The sequence below is a fragment of the Syngnathus acus genome, chromosome 20 (genome assembly GCF_901709675.1).
Source record: "Syngnathus acus chromosome 20, fSynAcu1.2, whole genome shotgun sequence".
Classification (NCBI taxonomy): domain Eukaryota; kingdom Metazoa; phylum Chordata; class Actinopteri; order Syngnathiformes; family Syngnathidae; genus Syngnathus; species Syngnathus acus.
In genome coordinates this window covers 2646575-2665538 of record NC_051104.1, presented here as the reverse complement: position 1 = coordinate 2665538, position 18964 = coordinate 2646575, and the positions used below count along the sequence as shown (strand labels likewise).

At 53.0% G+C, this 18964-nt stretch overlaps 1 protein-coding gene across 2 annotated transcripts; it reads left to right on the top strand.

Moving 5' to 3' along the window:
- Positions 1–4272: 4272 nt before the first annotated feature.
- Positions 4273–18544, top strand: LOC119139265 (disco-interacting protein 2 homolog C-like). 2 transcript variants are annotated; one of them, XM_037279804.1, is made up of 36 exons: positions 4273–4653; positions 8146–8217; positions 8642–8746; positions 8821–8946; positions 9030–9299; positions 9370–9492; positions 9611–9757; positions 9971–10090; positions 10205–10402; positions 10467–10558; positions 10699–10809; positions 10903–11026; positions 11091–11200; positions 11260–11362; positions 11519–11583; positions 11722–11815; positions 11902–12021; positions 12290–12544; positions 12629–12765; positions 12838–13046; positions 13125–13239; positions 13306–13507; positions 13618–13718; positions 13792–13872; positions 13956–14079; positions 14152–14385; positions 14582–14691; positions 14799–14929; positions 15372–15540; positions 15607–15777; positions 15886–15947; positions 16021–16078; positions 16466–16540; positions 16623–16797; positions 16906–17029; positions 17116–18544. In XM_037279804.1, the coding sequence occupies exons 1-36, from the start codon at positions 4575–4577 to the stop codon at positions 17366–17368; spliced, it is 4845 nt and encodes a 1614-aa protein (XP_037135699.1). In that variant the 5' UTR covers positions 4273–4574; the 3' UTR covers positions 17369–18544. The 2 variants fall into 2 exon arrangements, with proteins under 2 accessions (XP_037135699.1, XP_037135698.1); XM_037279803.1 differs by having other exon boundaries at positions 4575–4653; positions 9009–9299; positions 17116–17368.
- Positions 18545–18964: the final 420 nt, after the last annotated feature.

The following is an 18964-nucleotide window of genomic DNA, read 5'->3' as shown; positions in this document are numbered from 1 at the left end:
GGATGATAACTCAGACCTTCTGTTGTCACCACCTGCAGGTCAAGCTGAAGATCAGGGCTTAGTCCTGAAGCATCCCAGAACTCCCATGTGTGTTCCTTCCAATGGCGAACTGGTCAACATGATTGGCCTGGACGAAGTTTTGTGTCAGCAGCAGGACAGCGACGTCCAGGTGGCCCCTGACCAGCCGGACGTTTGTGCTCTCACACCATTTTGCCAGATACAATTCTTGGGTCAGGAGGTACCTGGCGAGGACGCAGAGGGCAGCATGTGGCAGATGGTGTCAAAGCTGCTGGGAGAGGACGCTGACGCCTCGGCGAGCCCCCCGGATCACGGGACCAGGATCGAGCCCATCGGAGAGGATGGCGGCCGGGCATTGGACCGGGGAGAGCCGCGAAGTCAGGATGAGCCACTGCCCGGCGTCGTTCCGCTGGGAACGTCCCTAGATAATACCGTCATGCCTCTGGTCGAGGGCGAGTGGGCCTGGCGCGCTCAGGCTGTAAGCTTGCGTACATCACTTTTGGGCTTTTGTCAGCACGCTGCCCCGCTACATCATCACGTTTTCCCGCTGCTTTCCGCAGCCTGCAAAGCTGCACACCCTCAACCCTGAGGCCGAAGTGTGGACAGGATCCAACTACAACTTTTTGCAGCCTTGGCTATGCCTTCCCGGCGAGCAGACGGACCCACAAAGTGAGTCAAGATCCAAATTTGTGCTGTTTGAGTTTGCCATCCATCTTCCTTGTATAGCAAGTGTGCACAGAATGATTCATACTTGTTAACACACACTTAGCACTTTAAAGATCAATTTGTCCTTTTGCTTCAGGTGGCGCTGAGGTATGCACTTCCAAAGAGCACGGATCGCGCGTGGAGCCGGCCAACATGAGCACGGGTGCGGCTGAGGTTGAAGGCCAACCCAAAGCAGCAGAGGACCACGTCCTGCCAAAACCAGACACGGGTAACTGAACGCGCCTGGGTGTTGACTCGCAGTTCATCACGAACGTTGTTAAAAGTCGGTGTTGATGAGGCAACCTAGCCCCTGATATCGTCAGTCTCTTTCCCCCTCAGCTTTGCCGCAGGTCCAGATGTCGCCCAACCACAGCCAATATGTTGTCATCCTGCGAGAAATCCCTCCCAGCACCTACCGCCAGGAAAAGCCTGCGGCCGCCTCCTCTTCATCCTCACCCTCGTCTGATCCTCTGCCTAAAAGTAGTCTTTTGTCCCACAGGAGGTGGAAGCGCTCTTCAGCAACGAGGAGCTGCCCAAGTTCCTGAGCTGCGAAATCGTGAACTCCACCCACTGGTTCGTCACCTTTTCCTCAGAGGACGGCGCCTACCAGGTGATTGACAGCTGTCATTTCCCGACGACTTTGTTGTTGCCATCTTAAATGAGGTAATGTAGTGCAGTGGGGGGGGGTTTTCTTTCTTTTTCTTCCTCTTTTGAAATGCTCATCAAGTGTGTTCAGACAAAAGTTGCTCCCTTTAAGCACAAAGAGCACAGCGAAAATGAATTCAAGGTACAGATGGTTCCAATAAAACAGAATGAATGAATGAATGAATTGTGCGTTTCCTCAGGCCTACAAGTACCTGCGAGAGGAGGTTAGGTTTTTCAAGGGAAACCCCATCAAAGTGAGGATGAGAGCCAAATCAATGACCTTCCTGTCCTACAACTTCGACCCCACCTGGCCCAACATCCCGGCCCAACACCGGGTGCCCTATTTGCCGCACCAGCCGCTACACAACTTCACCTGGTGCCATTCGGGATACTCGCACTGTGGTGAGGTGAGTCCTCTTGGCGAGGTTTCCTCCTCGTCCTTGTCAAGCCACTGAGAGCTTTTCTGCTTTTGTCTGCAGATTCTTGTGTCCGGTAGCCCCCTGCACTGGTTTCCACAAGCCTCTTGGTTCCGACCTGGCTTCCCATGCAAAAAAAGGTGGCCTACATAAGCGTGAGAAAATGGCTGCACACTGGATGTTATTCATGCTTGCTGTCACGCGGCAGGTGCGCCAGAACCTCAAGTCACGCCGACGAGATGACCACTTGGGGTTGGTTCGACTTGAGAGGCTACAGGCCTCAGCAACTCAGAGGCCTCAAATGTCAAAGTGGGGTGCCACATTCACTGGGACGAAGGTAACAAAGCACAAGCAACATAAAGTGGTGCCCCAACTTAGCTTCTTGTGTCTCCAAGTAACGAGCTCCAAAATGGGATCTGTGTTGTTGTTGCAGCGAGTTTGACGACACTGCCCTGACCTGCAAGTCTGCAGACGATAATCAGAAAAAGAGCGAGGAGCTGTGGGCTGATCTCCTCAGAACTGGACCCTGTGAGCCTGTGAGTTGGATCGCACTCTCTTCTGGCTTTGCTCGCATTACACCTTTGACATGTGTGTGCGCGTGCGGCTGTAGACTCGTCGCCAGCCATCTCCCATCGATCTCGGAGTGTCCGACTTTACTCCCCTCGGTGTGAAGACGCTGCCCGAACCGGCAGAACCTACCTGTGCCGATGACATCGCCAGAGAGGTAAAGCTGAAGAACCCAAGGTGGGGGCGGGGCTTAGGTGTTATCGGCCGGTTGTGACGCACACTTGTGATTGAGCAGGCCTCACAGGATCTGAGCGACGCCGCCATCAGCCAGAAATGTTCCGCTGACTCGTTGCCTGCTGTGGGAGAGAAGTAGAAAGTACTTGAGGCGCACCTGGTGGATTTAATGGTGTCACTTCCAAATGTTTCACAGCACTTGAGTTTTCTAGTTTGTGTTTCCTGCTCGCTCGTATGGTTCTTTTGGACAAGATTCACCCGTGCATTGTCGGTGATATTTTATTTTAAGTTTAGGTCACGAGGCTTACTTTCTTTCTGCATGGCTTATTTTCTTCCTGCACTTTTCCTGGGTGGGGGAATTTTTGTATAGTTTTCTAACTTCACGGGTTTGACCATATTGGTTTTCGTTTGTTTTTAATTATTCCTGAAATGGGATTCATTTTAGAGTCAACACTTGATTTTTTTTTTGGTTTTCTATCAAACTGCATCATTTATCATTTCTGGAGCAATGGCATCTTTTATTTTTAATTTTCCAAAGCAGCATTTAAGCAGCTAATACTTATTAGCAATATATTTGGAAGGTTATTATTTTGTTATTTGGGCATTGTTCACTCTAGAATGTGCCTGTTTAAAAATCAAGATGGAAGTGATACTTTACACTCACTGCAAAAACAATTGTCAGTTGAAGTTAAGCAGTTCAGAGAAGCAAATTTAAAAATAAAAAATGTTTTGACTTTTGAGTGCCAATTGTTCAAGATTTTACACGTGGATCAGGAATGTTATCTGTCTGTAAAGTTGTATATGATTTTAAACAAGTTCCGCTTTGACTGTAAAATTCCTGGCTCGTCCGAGCTCCGGGTAATATCACGTTTTTTTAATAAACTGTACTGTGTATTGTTTTTTGTGGGTCAAAACAGGACGGCTGCAGTGGGACTTTGTCTCCACTAGGTGGTAGGTGAGTTCTATCACAACAGTGATGAAGGCGATGACATTTGTGTAAACAAGCATCTGGCATGAGAAACATCAGGAATATTACATACATAAAGGGCTTGAGAAATATGCATTCTTAGGTAACATGCCTCTTAAAAGGCTGTCTCAATGCCCGAGAGTAATAAAAAAATGCCATGTTTACGGACGGAATGTTTCCTGCCATTGTGAAATTGGCTTAAGCGTGTCTCCTGCAGCATGCCGGCCTTCGTTGCGGCCTTCAGACTGCCAGGCCAGTGGCGACTCCAACTTGGTTGCTCTGCAGAAAGCAGACCATCTGTTTGCTTGTGCGAGTGGAAAACAAGCAAGGACCCAAGAATGACAGCATCGTCGGACGCAAAAAATCACCTGATACAACGCCAAAAATTTGACGGAGAAAGCGAGTAAGTGTTGCTCTTCAGAAGCCAATTGTTAGCTCACTTTAAGCGAGCACTTTTAAATATCTGAGCATTTCATCACCAAGCCACTAAATCGCACTTTGAATGAAGCATGACATTGCCAAACGAATGTCCCACGACCATTTTGACCACTGCTGTCAATAACGGGAAAAAAAGTATTAAAATATCTTGTATTCTTGGTCTTGTTTGTGGTAACTAGAGCGCAATTTTATTTAGGTGGTACTCGGTGTAAAAAGTTCTTCAATCACTCCGCCAAAATCCACGTCGCTGTTGACGAGGTGTGGTTACCCGCAGCGCCCCCTGCCGATGACTAGCGTAGCCGCACCCCCTCCTCCCGTGCCTCGTCGTCGTCGTCACGTGACCCTATTGGCAAGCAAAGCAAAGCGGCAGCAAAGCTCGGCGAGCCTCCTCGTCCTCATCCTCCCCATCCCCACAGCGAGGAGCACGACCGGCTCGGCCCAGCCCAGCCACTCCGCCGCGAGGAACTTGAGCCATTCGAGGTCGGCGGACGCCATGGTGGATCCCCGCTAAGAGGCGAGACTTTGGATCTCACGTTCTTTGTTCCTCTCGCGTCCGTCGCGCGCGCCTTTCGCCGAGGAAGAAGGGACGAAGACGCGCAAAGCAGGAGCAGGCTGAAGGTGTTTTCGCCGCGATACGAGGCGGAATGGCGGACCGAGAGGCGTCGCCGATACCGTTGGAGATCCGAGCCCGCCTGGCCGAGCTGGAGCTAGAGCTGTCAGAGGGTAAGACCCCCCCCCAACACATCAACCCCACCCTCATCCAAAGCCCCGCTGTTCCCTTATCTCATCGCCATCCGCACCGACACTAACGGAATTTAATTGTTAGCACCCCCCCTCCCTACTCCTATTCCTCCTGCCCCTCCTCCACCGCCCGCCCGCCCCTCCCATCCAGATGTTTGTTAGCCAGGAACCGTCCCGGCCAGCTCTGTGCAGCCGGCCCACGGCGAATCTTAGCCGGGAGCGAACGACAGCGAGCCTCGGCCCGCTTTGGCTCTTTGTCTGCCCCCCGGGAGTGAGGAGAACATATCCCCCACCCGCACCCCTCCTCCCAATTTGACCTTGAGATGTTGACACCGCCAAGCGAGGCTACCTGTGCCCATGCGTGTGCGCGTTTGTGCGGGAGCGCGCGTCGAAAGCATTGCGATGCAGCAGAACGGCGCCGCTTTTTGGGCCTTCTGGCTTCCGACATTGGAAACTGGCGAGGCCTGCTCTGAGGAGGAGGATGCTTGGGAAGGTTGTTCAAGCACCAAATCCGTCCCCTTACTCCTCCTTTTCCCGCCACGCACATACCGAGGAGCTCAGTCACAGCTGTTCGAACACAGCAAGCATCTCATATTGGAACATTCGGGCCTTATATAATGGAAGCCACATCTTTTATTCATTCGGACTTGCACGGCCTAGAAACGCTGGAGATGATCTGGCGCACAATTCCAGTGTGCACATCCTAAGTGTGTGCGTGCGCGCGTGTGTTCAAATCACCCAGCTTGCCGTCCCGGTTAAATCCAGTTTGCATTCCGGTTCAGCTTGGGATGTCCCCCATCACATTTCTTTGCGGCTGCCCGAGTCAATGGAGTCGCTCGATTTTGAAAATCGCTTGAGTCCAGCACAAGTTTGCTTGAATTGACGCTTGTTAGACTTGCGTTTGAAGGAGGTGAGGTGGGTCCTCTTGTTCTGATGCTGGACTCTAATGTGGCCTCTTGTTGCTGCAGCACATTTCTATCATCTCAAACATCCTAAAAAGTTCTTCACATCGTCACTTAAGTGACTGAATGAAGAGATGTTTCGGATCCGCGTCGTGTCCCTTTTGTTACGTTTGAATTGTGATGAGCGCATGGAGAACTTCCCGTTTGCTTTGGAGTTCTCATTGCTGATGGAGGACGGGAGCTTCTCGTCTCACTAGTAGGACATCTCACAGTTCACCTGTTGATCTCGGAGCGGCTCGGCCCGTTTGGAAAATCCAAATTCCAAAACGTGCTTCTTGCTGAGTCTTTTTTTCTGGTCCACGCGCACTGTGATGATGACTTTGGGAGAGCTTGCCAGAAGATATCCAAGTCATCCTCAAGTAAACACTGGAGGTTGAAGCATGTTTGTTCTTTTTCTCAAAGTAATTTTGGGAGCTTGTTTGGTCAAAAGTAGTGCTTTGCTGGTACCTCGTGGCATTCCCCCAGGAGTCTGCCGAGTGTGTCGTGTCACTTTCCAAACAAGTTGCTGCAGCTGTGTGTGTTTTTGTTGTGACGGAGAGAGGCTGCACATGTCGCTGTCCTTCTCGAAGTGTTTTCCTGAATAATCCATGAAGCGCTCGCCGTCGATCGATGAACGTGAGAGAACGCAAAAAAAAGAGCTTGCAAATTTCTGGAGGAATATTTTTTTTAGCAGCCAGTGATGATTCTTAAGTTCTTTGGCAGCTGTGGACAATTTAGAAATGTGAAAGAACCTAATGTTTTGGGAGAAGGCCCCATCGAGACTCAAAGCCAGAACCTCGGAAGTGTCGGGTACGCGCGCCGACCGCTTGTCATCATCTCGATATCATGCGGCGACTGAATACAGCATCTCGATGCTCGCACCATGCACACGCGTAACGCACGCAGGACATATTTTATTTTCATCCCCTCAAGTCGCACGCTGCTATTTTTACACTTCTTGACGTCTTGACCCGCTGAATCACCAGCGAGGCCGACTTTGTTTTTCTGCTGATGCTCGTCTAGCTTCTCGTGCGTATGTGCGCGTGCGTGCGTGTGCTCATCAGCTAGCGGCCAATCTGCAGACCACACGAGTCCCTCCATGTGAGTGTGACAGCCCAAGGTCCCTGTGCATGACGCACTCTCGTGTGTGTGTGCGGTGTATCGTTACCATGGAGCCTGTGTGTGTGTGTGTGAGATGTGATGAGGTAAAAGGAGATCAAATAGAACAGGATGTTGATGCTTTCAAGCCTAGCAGGAAACAAAGAGAAACAAGATGGAGGATGAAGGTGATGAAGATGCATCATCCATCCTGAATTATTTTTTTTCTCGTAATGTGCTAGAGGTGCGAAAAGCCACAGTTTGCCGACCAGTTGAGGGTGCACACCACCTCTCAGTCTGCCCGGGCTGCACTCCAACTGACTTGCGTCCCTAACGAGGACAAACCATATCGAAATTGGATGGATGATTCATCTTGTGCACAAGAGAAAAAAAAAACCTCCAGTGCCATCGATCGCCCCTTAGCTGCCTTCCAGACCGCAATGAGGGAGCGGCGAGGAGCACACGCAGGTCTGATGAGCCTCCTTCTCACATCACCACATCCAAGATGGCCGACTGGGCTGCGGCCTTCACTGGGAAAAGTGTTGCTAGGCAACTCCCTCCCTGTTCCACTGCGCTGTTGGTGGAAGATGGCTTCTCCCCGTGGACCCGAACCCGCTCGCTCATTGCGTGTGTGTGTGTGTTTGTGTGTGTGTGTGAGAGAAAAAGAAGGAAGCTATTGAAGCAGATCAGAGGCACGCACGCACGTCGCCGATGTTGATGGCTACCACTGGCTGCGTTTTCAAGTCTGATCTCGGCTCTCCTTTCATTGACACAATGCGCACTCACACGGGGTGATGGCCAGCGTCTGATTGCTTCTCTGCCACCTCTTCATCATCTCCTCCTGAGCCTTCTCATCCTTGTTTTCCTTTTGTTAATCTTCCTCTGCAATCTCCTCCTCTTTTTATTTCCTCTTCTCCGCCATCCTCTTCTTCCCCTACTTCTCGTCTTGCTCCACCTCCTCCTCTTTGTCCTCCAACCCCTTCACCACTTCCTGTTCTAGCCCTCCTTTTTCTCATGGCCATGATCCTTTTTCTCCTACCAATAATTACTTTGCCTCCGCATCCTCCTCCCTTTCCTCCGCTCATCTCTCCCCTTGCGTCGTGACGAGCAGGCAGCGCCTCCGATGTTTTGCGTTGCTGCAGAGTCGACGGATCGATAATTAGTCAAGCGGTGCGTTTAATGGAGTACAAGCGGAGGAATTATCCGTATTAGTGCTGCTAGTTGCACTCGGGGCCCGGCTGAGTGACTGCAACACGTTGCCGCGGTAACTTGCGGCAAGGCCCTCCGATTGTTTGGACTTGGTCCTGAGACGTTGAGCAAAGTTTGAGAAACGCCGTACAGCTCATCCATCCACACGCATTCTTTTAATTTGTCACCTTTGACCCCGGCGCCCGTCACTGATTGGCCGAGACGCTCTGTGTGTGTGTGTTTGCAGGCGACATCACTCAGAAGGGTTATGAGAAGAAGAGGTCCAAGCTGATCAGAGCGTTTGTTCCACATGCTGGAGGTAATTTAGCCACCTCGGAACCCGCTCACACAGCTAAAAATACAAAAAAGGCAAGTTGGCCCGATCGATTTGCAATCCTGACAAAATCCGACCATTGGCTGTTTATCGGCCGTAGGCCAACGCTTCCTGGAGCTCAGCTTGGGCCTGCTCTCCCGCACTCGTGGGTTGCGATGCAAAGCCAATCAATCACTTGCAATCATTGATTGATCACTTATTTCTTTTGGTATTTTATCAATCACTTCTATCATTTGATCAATCCAGAAAAATGACATTTTTCTGCTAAATCATCTTCATGTTTTCCTTTTGTGTTGTGCTCTACGGCTGCTGTCAAACTGTGTGCGTCTACGCATGTGTGTGTGTTAAATGATGTGTTTGTGCGTGCGGCTGAACGTGCGTGCGCGTATTTGCGGGCCGCTCTCTGCAGGCATGGAAGGTCCGATGTCTCACCGGGTCCCTCTGGGCCCCCCTTCCGCCGCCCGCTTCCACCGCCGGCGAACATCGGGCACCAGGGACGAACGTTACCGCTCAGGTCAAGACGCTCGCCCGCTCGTGCACAGAAAGTGTCGGCGCGATCAACGTCCCCTGACTTTGTTTCTGTCACAGACGTTCACACGGAGGCGGTGCAGGCCATGCTGGCGCGCCATGTGGAGAGGAAGGTGGCGGTGCCCATGCCGTCCAAGCGGCGATCGCTGGTGGTGCAGACGTCCATGGACGCGTACACGCCGCCAGGTGAGCGCATGCCGCACGGCGCCACCGCGCCCGCGCCTCGACAGGTGCCTGACCCTCACTAGGCCTCTCGCCCCTGTGCTCAGACTCCTCGTCGGGCTCAGAGGAGGAGGCGGGCCCCTGCGACGACATCTCGAGCGTGGAGCACTGGATGGGCCGGCCCTTGCACTTGGGCCCCGCCCACCCGGGTTCCACCTCCTCCTCGTCCTCGTCCACGCAGAGCGGCGGCAGCGGCAACGCCGGGCGGCTGGCCGACTCGCTGGCGCACGCGCACATCTCGCACCTGGCCCACCTGGGCCACCCGCACATGGGCCCGGCGCACCTGCAGCAGGGCCATCTGGCGTCCTCGCACCACGGTAAGATGGTGATGGCGTGACGGCGATGTGCTTTGCGAACTGTTGCAAAATGTTGTGTTGACCCGCGCAGGCATTGGCCACCTGTCTCTGAAGAGGAAAGGAGCGCTGAGTGTGGCTGAGAATGGAGGCTCTTTGCGGCGCTCTTGCGAGTTTGGTTCTGACATGCTGTGGCCACCGCCGCTAGAGTCCGACGGTACACGCTTACATGCCCCCCCCTTGCCAGCCAAAATGGCCGTCCCATCGAACCTCGCACCTGTGCAAACTGCCATCGAAGTCAAATGAAAGATTCCATACGTGTTGTTCCCGTCCAGAAAACCACTCTGGACCGCCGGACGTGACGGGCTACTCGTCAGACTCGCCTCACTCCCACACGGAGCGCCATCCCATGTCCAACATGGGCACCATTGCCCGCAACACGCAGAAGTACGGCAACGCCGAGCGCATGGAAACCGGCGACGGTAAGAGTCATTCAAACAGAAAAGTCCATCTTGTAGCTTTTCCACTTTCCACTTCACTCTAGCTTTGGGGGTCACAAGTGCACCCACATCTCAGATTTTTTCGGGCTTGTTATTTAAGACAAACAAGCGCTCGGATCCTCGCGGTGGCAGTTTGTCATGAGGCCAGCACTGTGACACGGCGACTCTCGTCACGTTTTGGTTTTTGCTTGGCAGGCGTTCCAGTCAGCAGTCGCGTGTCGGCCAAGATCCAGCAGCTTGTCAACACGCTCAAGCAACCTCGCCGGCCGCCGCTACGAGAGTTCTTCGTCGATGACTTTGACGAACTTCTGGAAGGTTAGAAGTCACAAATCCCGAATAGATGACGGACAGTGTGAGCGCAATCACACTGATCATAGCTGAGGTTTGAGGAGAAATAAAAGTAGAGGCAATCTGTCTCGTGGCGTGCAGTCCAGCAACCGGACCCCAATCAGCCTCGTCCCGAGGGGGCGGAGATGATGCCGGCGCGAGGCGACGCTCTGGGGGTGGTCACCAACTGGCCGCCTTCGCTGGAGGCCGCCCTCCAGCGCTGGGGGACCATCTCCCCGAAAGCCCCCTGCCTCACCAGCCTGGACACGGCGGGAAAACCACTTTACGTCCTCACCTACGGTAGGCTGGCGGGCGCGCCGGCTTGGTCACGCGTCCATGTTTATGTGCGTGCGTGTGTGTGCAGGGAAGCTGTGGTCTCGCAGCATCAAGCTGGCCTACAACATCCTCCACAAGCTGGGCAGCAAGCAGGAGCCGATGGTGCGGCCCGGAGACAGGGTGAGGGGCACGTCTCATTTCTTTGGATACATCCGAGTCATTTGGAACAAATGTGTTATCACACATCGATCAGGAAGGCCAGATGTAGCGCTAAGGTTCTCGGCATTTTTCATTTTTTTCCCCCACCCTCTCACCCGTAGGTGGCACTGGTGTTCCCCAACAATGATCCAGTGGCCTTCGTGGTGGCCTTCTATGGTTGCCTGCTGGCCGAAGTGGTCCCGGTTCCCATCGAGGTGCCCCTCAGCCGCAAGGTACGCCTTTCCGGAACACAATAATTCTAAATCGGTCTTTACCCAGCTCGGCACAAAAAAGGCGCCGATCTTAAGTGAGGTTCCTCTGCATAGGATGCGGGAAGTCAACAGATTGGATTCCTGTTGGGAAGCTGCGGCGTCACAGTGGCGCTGACTAGTGACGCCTGCCATAAGGGGCTCCCCAAGAGCGCCACGGGGGAGATCCCACAGTTCAAAGGTAAGCCGGGCGGGATCGTCGCCTCTGTATTTTTGATATACTTTGGCTTTGCGTGTGCGCGCAGGTTGGCCCAAACTGTTGTGGTTCGTCACCGAGTCCAAGCACCTGTCCAAGCCGCCCAGAGACTGGTTCCCCCACATCAAGGACGCAAACAACGACACGGCTTACATCGAGGTGAGCGGCAGTAAATGAAGATGGTCACCGAAAGGTTTTAACGCTGAGCCTCTCTTCAGTATAAAACGTGCAAAGACGGCAGCGTGCTGGGCGTGACGGTGACCAGGATCGCTCTGCTCACACACTGCCAGGCTCTCACTCAGTCCTGCTGCTTCACTGAGGGTAAGACGCCTGCAACAACACTCCAAAAGTTGGACATAAAGTTTACAAGAAAGACAAATGACGTTTTCCTGTGAAAGCAAAATCTTGTCATCAACATTGCACACAGCGCCCCCTGTTGGCTTGACAGCAAACATGTCTCTCTCTCTCATCCGGCAGCCGAGACCATCGTCAACGTTCTGGACTTTAAGAAGGACGTGGGCTTGTGGCACGGCATCCTAACGGTAAGAACCATTTGAGCGTCAAACAGCTGAAATATGCAATGTTTAATCTTTTTATTTTATGAGTATGTTTTACGAGTCAGCCGGGGCACCAGTAAATCAAGATTACGGCTACCGTCCGCTGCTAATGTGTGTGTGCAGAGTGTGATGAACATGATGCACGTGATCAGCGTGCCATACTCGCTCATGAAGGTCAACCCGCTATCGTGGATCCAGAAAGTGTGCCAGTACAAAGGTGAGCTTTGAAACACGCGGCCCACTCGGAGCGCCAACGTCACCTGTCCGTCAAATACATTAACATACGTTTGTGTCCGCTCGTAGCCAAAGTGGCCTGCGTGAAGTCCAGAGACATGCACTGGGCACTGGTGGCCCACAAAGACCAGAAGGACATCAACCTGAGCTCCCTGCGAATGCTCCTGGTGGCAGATGGATCCAACCCTTGTAAGAGCCCGTTTTGAAAAAACAAAGCCCGCGGTTGGGACTTTTGGCAAAATGAGATGGGGAGCTCCCTGAATAGATGTTCCGCTCCAGAGAGTCTCTTCTCAGCTTTTATCTCATTCAAATATAATAAATGAGCATGATTTAGTCTTCCTTTTAATTCCAGCCTCTTCTGAAGCTTAATTGAGTCCGCGCGTTGGTGGCCTGCTTCCGTCTTTGCTTTGTTAGAAGATCAAAGTTTAGGACTGATCTTTTCTCTTCTTGCCGTCAGGGTCCATCTCCTCGTGCGACGCCTTCCTCAACGTCTTTCAGACCAAAGGCCTGCGACCCGAGGTGATCTGCCCGTGCGCCAGCTCCCCCGAGGCTCTGACGGTGGCCATCAGGAGGCCCGTGGAGGACAGCAGCCAGCCGCCGGGCCGCGGCGTGCTGTCCATGCAGGGGCTCAGCTACGGGGTGGTCCGCGTGGACACGGAGGAGCGCCTGTCTGTCCTCACCGTGCAGGACGTCGGCACCGTGATGCCAGGAGGTGCCATCATCCGCAAAGTCCAATTATTTATAGTACAAAATCCTAATCAAGTGACAAGTTGTGATGCACGTGTTGCTCGTCCAGGGTTGGTGTGCGTGGTGAAGCCCGAGGGCGTCCCTCAGCTCTGTCAGACGGACGAGATCGGCGAGATGTGCGTTTGCGCCGTGGCCACCGGCACTTCCTACTACGGCCTCACCGGAATGACCAAGAACACCTTCGAGGTAGCGGCTCGGCTTTGAGCCTCAGGTGAAAGAAGGAGCAGCCAATCGCTGACGTGCAGCATTTGGCCGTAGGTGTACCCGGTGAGCGGTAGCGGCGGGCTGGTCAGCGAGTACGCCTTCGTGCGGACCGGCCTGCTGGGCTTCATCGGGCCCGGCGGCCTGGTCTTCATCACAGGCAAGATGGACGGCCTCATCATGGTGAGCGGGCGCCGGCACAACGCTGACGACATCGTGGCCACGGCCCTGGCGGTGGAGCCCATGAAGTTCGTCTACAGGGGAAGGTGAGTGGCCCGAGTCGCAGCGAAGATGCCGGCCGCTCGCGTCGGGGAAGCTTCATGCCATGGAGTCATGACTTGCAGGATAGCCGTGTTCTCGGTGACCGTCCTGCGGGACGAGAGGATCGTGGTGGTGGCTGAGCAGCGGCCCGACTCCACCGAGGAGGACAGCTTTCAGTGGATGAGTCGCGTCCTGCAGGTAGCGTGCGACGCTGCGCCGACATGGCTTGTCACGGTTCTCACCCCTCTGCCCCTCCCCTGCCAGGCCATTGACAGCATCCACGGCGCGGGCGTGTTCTGCTTGGCTCTGGTTCCGGCCAACACGCTGCCCAAGACGCCGCTGGGCGGGATCCACCTGTCTGAGATCAAGCAGCTCTACCTGGAGGGGGGGCTGCACCCCTGCAACGTCCTCATGTGCCCCCACACCTGCGTCACCAACCTGCCCAAACCTCGACAGAAGCAGCCAGGTGGGAGTCCACTTTTGTTGTAATTTCGATTTTTTTGTTAGTTTTTGTTAACTCTCGCAACCTTGGTGTTGAGTGATGTCTATGTGTCCTTCTAATTGTGTGCGTTGCAGAGATCGGACCTGCCTCCGTGATGGTGGGCAATCTGGTGTCGGGCAAGCGCATCGCTCAGGCCAGCGGCCGAGATCTGGGACAGACGGATGACAACGACCAGGTGAGACGAATCATCTCAAAACGTTTTTCTCTTTCCTCTCCTCAACATGCTCATCTCACTTCCCCGTACGCAGTTCCTGTTCCTCTCAGAGGTTCTGCAGTGGCGAGCTCAAACCACGCCGGACCATGTTCTCTACACTCTGCTCAGCTCTCGGGTAAGGACGCCAGTCCGGGAGGCACCTCAGAGATGACAAGCCGAAAAGTCATCAAATGTTGCGCTTCCCTCTGCCTCCTACAGGGGGCAGTGTCCAGCTCCCTTACCTGCCTGCAGCTCCATAAGCGGGCGGAGCGAGTGGCGGCCCTGCTGATGGAGCGAGGCGGCCTGCAGGAAGGAGACCACGTGGCTCTGGTCTACCCCCCAGGTAGGAGCGGGTCCGCTGGTCCGCTTTGGGATCCTGACCTGTCGGTGACCCCGCTCGCACCCTTCCCCTCAGGCATCGACCTGATCGCGGCCTTCTACGGCTCGCTGTACGCCGGCTGCGTGCCCATCACGGTGCGACCGCCCCACCCGCAGAACATCTCCACCACGCTGCCCACCGTCAAGATGATCGTGGAGGTCAGTCACTCGGCCTGCGTGATGACCACGGCCGTCATCTGTAAGCTGCTCCGCTCCAAAGAGGCCACGGCCACCGTGGACATCAGGAACTGGCCACCCGTCCTCGACACTGGTAAGCACCAAAGACAAAAAACAAATTCCTTTTTTTTTTTTTTTTTTAACTTAGACAATAGATGATCTGTACTTTCTACCCGTGGCAGCTTTTTCAAGCTCCAGTCCAAGTATGACAACCCACTGCAGTAAAAAAAAAAAAAATCTGTAAACTGGATTTGGTGACAAACAGTGCTCACATTGTGTTTGTGCTGCAGATGACCTGCCAAAGAAGAAGCCTCCGGCATTGTACAAACCCAGCAACCCCGACGGTTTGGCCTATTTGGACTTCAGCGTGTCCACCACCGGCATGCTGGCAGGTGTTCAGGTCAGCTCGGAACCCCGACCCACGCTGCGTGCACCCTTCTCCATTGTTTGCTTCGTGCTGGCTTGAAACATTCCCATCAACTGTGCCCCCGCCCCTTCCCCTCTCAGATGTCCCACAACGCTGTTGGAGCGTTTTGCCGGTCGGTGAAGCTGCAGTGTGAGTTGTACCCGTCAAGAGAGGTGGCCATCTGCCTCGACCCGTACTGCGGCCTCGGCTTCGTCCTCTGGTGTCTCTGCAGGTTGGCCCTTCCTTTTTACTACTCTTTTAATTTTTTAAAATGGTCTGAGAGTTGAAAGATCTCTGGCATGCACTCGACACTACTTTTGTCCAAATGAGGCTCCTCAGCTTATTTCAACTTGAGTTTTGCTTCAATGAGGCTCTTCAACTCAATTTAAAATCAAAGTGTCCCTTGAGGACAAAACGTTGTCCAGCCATGGTCTGTAGCGTTGTGACCTCCATGTCAGGTGTGCTTTTCTTTGAAACCGCGTGCGAATGAAATCTAATCTCGGCCTGCCGCAGACATACTAAATCAACCCGCATATCCCGCTCTTGGCGCCTAATGAGGAGGACATGCTAATTATTGTAAAATATGAGCCTAGGCTAAGCACATCTTCTCTCCTCGCCGCTTGTAGATCTGATTTATGTTCCTTTTTATGTTCCATTTCAATGTGTGTGCGCAGCGTCTACTCAGGCCACCAGTCCATCCTGATCCCCCCGGTGGAGCTGGAGTCCAACCCGGCGCTGTGGCTGCTGGCCGTCAGCCAGCTGCGTGTGCGAGACACCTTCTGCTCCTACAGCGTCATGGAGCTCTGCACCAAAGGTCTCGGCCTGCAGACCGAAACCCTCAAGGTGGGTTCTTGTCATGAACGCACCGGGTGAGGCTGACGCGGCTGACGGCGGTCTTGTGTCCTGCAGGCCCGCGGTCTGGACCTGTCCCGGGTGCGGGCCTGCGTGGTGGTGGCCGAGGAGAGGCCCAGGATGTCCCTCACGCTGTCCTTCTCCAAACTCTTCAAAGATCTCGGCCTGCACCCACGTTCAGTCAGCACGGCCTTTGGCTGCAGGGTCAACTTGGCCATCTGCTTGCAGGTAAACGCGACACGCCAGCCCAGAAGCTGCTCTTTAAGGGATTAGTGTCATTTGAATGAACGGGCAAACGTTGACTGTGGTCTACAAAATGTTTGGTCATGGTGGCAGGGCACATCGGGACCGGACCCCACCACGGTCTACGTGGACATGAGGGCGCTGCGCCACGACAGGTCGGACCAAGCGTCTCCTCTTAGTTCTGAAGAGCCCTGTCGCCATCAACGTTCGTGTGTGTGCGTGTTTCAGGGTGCGTCTGGTGGAGAGAGGATCTCCTCACAGTCTGCCTCTCATGGAGTCCGGAAAGGTGAGCGCGCACGCACACACAAACGCTGTTCGGTCGAGAAGGGAAAAAAAAAAAAGACATTTGGAAGGAGACATTGGAGATTTTTACTGAGAAATCGATGGCATCCATTTTCTCAGCAGGATGTGGAGTTAAATGTCAAAAGACTATTTGCGGCTCGGACTGCTGCTTGTCCTCCCACGGTGGAGTGACTCAAGTCCGTCTGTGATCAACAAGCTCCTCGCCCGTTTGTCGGCAGACGCGCGGCTCCACGCCAAGCGGGAAAGATTCTTAGAGAAAGCACAGCGAAACAATTGGCGCTGCACGTTTGATAGAACCGAAGTGTACGGAAACAATACAATGGTGATGGTAACCGTGGCAACCGCCTTTGTCTCTCGCCGTGTGTTTCAGATCCTGCCTGGAGTTCGCATCATCATCGCCAACCCCGAGACCAAAGGCCCTCTGGGGGACTCGCACCTGGGCGAGGTGCTCTCATCAGAGCCGTCTTCGGGCAGGTGTCGGCCCCCTGCTGGCGGTGCTGACCGCTCTTTTCTTCTTCTTGCATCAGATTTGGGTGCACAGCGCTCACAACGGCAGCGGCTACTACAGCGGCTATGGCGAGGAGGTCCTGCAGTCGGACCACTTCAACTCCAGGCTGAGCTTCGGCGACACGCAGACAGTTTGGGCTCGGACCGGCTACCTGGGTTTCCTCCGCCGCACCGAGCTAACCGACGCCAACGGAGGTTAGCCGTCGCTGCCTCCTTTTATCCAAATAATTTCTTTGCCTGTTTTCAAACAAACTGCCAAAAGACTTCCTCGGCCAACGTGTGTCCACTGTGTCTTTGTGGCAGAGAGACACGACGCTCTGTTTGTGGTGGGCGCCTTGGAGGAGGCCATGGAGCTGCGGGGCATGCGCTACCACCCCATAGACATCGAGACGTCGGTCATCCGCGCGCACAAGAGCATCATGGAGTGGTACGTTGCCGCCTTTAGCACATAAAGTCCCGCTCGGCTGTTGCGCAACCTCGCAGCTCGGCTTAGCTTAACGACCGCTTCCCCAGCGCCGTGTTCCCGTGGACCAACCTGCTGGTGGTGGTAGTGGAGCTGGAGGGCTCGGAGCAGGAGGCGCTGGACCTGGTTCCCATGGTGACCAAGGCGGTTCTGGAGGAGCACTACCTAATCGTGGGCGTTGTGGTGGTGACAGACATCGGCGTCATCCCCATCAACTCGCGCGGCGAGAAGCAGCGCATGCACCTGCGCGACGGATTCTTGCAGGACCAGCTGGATCCCATCTACGTGGCCTACAACATGTAGCGCGTGCGTGTGTGCTTGCGCGCATGTGTGTGTCTGGATGGTGCGCTCGCCACTCGCTGCTTTCCATCCTTGTTTGCTGAGTGACCGCGCCGCCGACATCATGCGCGCGACATCCGCCAGGGAAGTTTTTGGGGGAGCGAAGGGAAACCCCATGAGGAGCTTCTTGTAAAAAATATAAATATTGTACATTGACATAATCTATATGGAGAGGAACTGAAAAGACCAGGAGGTGTCTAGTAGCCCCCAATATGCAGCCCTCCCCCCACCCGGCAGAACCGCGTGCGCGTGTGTTTGTGTGTGAAAGAGAGAGAAAAAGGGACATTTGGTGTTTCTTCAGAGGAAATTTTAAGTGATTTCAGCAAGATCTTTTAAAAGAAATGGCTTGCGCATATTTGCTAATTCACACATTGGCTGAGGATGTTCCCCCAGCCTGTCAGCCAAAGTCACCTGAGATAGGCAGCAGCTCAGTCGTGACACTCAAGCGGAATAGTCGCTCTAGAAAGTTGACAGATGGAGGGATTTATTTTGCTTTCATGATCTTAAAAAATGACATTTTAACTGTCCGGCTGCATCACATCTAAAAATGCGTAATGAATCATAATGTGCTCACGGTTGCGTGTTTTGCTACAAAACACTTTGCTGTGTCTTATATGTGCACTAACTCAGATGTTTTATTCAAAGTCTAGAACGGATGCAGAAGATTAAAGATGAATATTTATTACGAATAAAAACTTGAATATTGTCAGTCCATCCCAAAAAAGGTGGAGGTGTTGGCTAGCTTTGCGCTGTTAGCGTAGTTAGCGGAGTATGCCGCGGACTGTGATGCAGATTATGTAGAATATTTTCAATGTGTCTTCATTAAGTCTTTTATTTCAACACTAACAGGAAGGCGGAGAAAAAAAAGTCTTTATGCATATCAGCTAGTTTAGCAAAGCTAGCAATTTAGCGGCCGCGCGACCAAGGACGTCCCATCAGGTGTGTGTGTGGTATTTGTGCGTGGATGGCTGCTTGCGTGTGTATTGTATGTAAATAGTGTCGATTTTGTACGGTACAAATGTGTGTGACTTGTTTTGTACACATGACTTCAAAAGATGAAATGACACTTTTATAAGAGTCTTCTATTGGCTCACGTTACACTATACAAGTGCAATAAAGTGCTTTAATTGGCTATAGAGACTCCGCCTTCAAGTCTTGCTTGTGACCACTTAAAATCACATTTGTGATTATATGCATCATAGTGAAAAATACAAGCGCGAAATGTGGTACATATCTTCAAATTGCACTCGGACTCCTAAAATAATTCTTTGCGTGCCACGCTCACTTTCAAGATGGCGGCCCGAAAATCCAACTTCTTCCGAGGTATGTACCTGAAGCTATATCTTTACAACTGTTGAAGCTACTTTGGCAAAAAAAAATTGTCAACAATAGAGTGTCAACTTTATATTCAACTTGACTACCTTAATGGGTCTTCAAATGAATAAATTTTATAACTGGACAAATTTGTTGTTGACCGTCTCGGAATGTTTCATGTGCAACGGTATTTTTGAAGAGCAAATGTACTAGATTGTATTTTTGTACGACTATTTGAAAGATTCT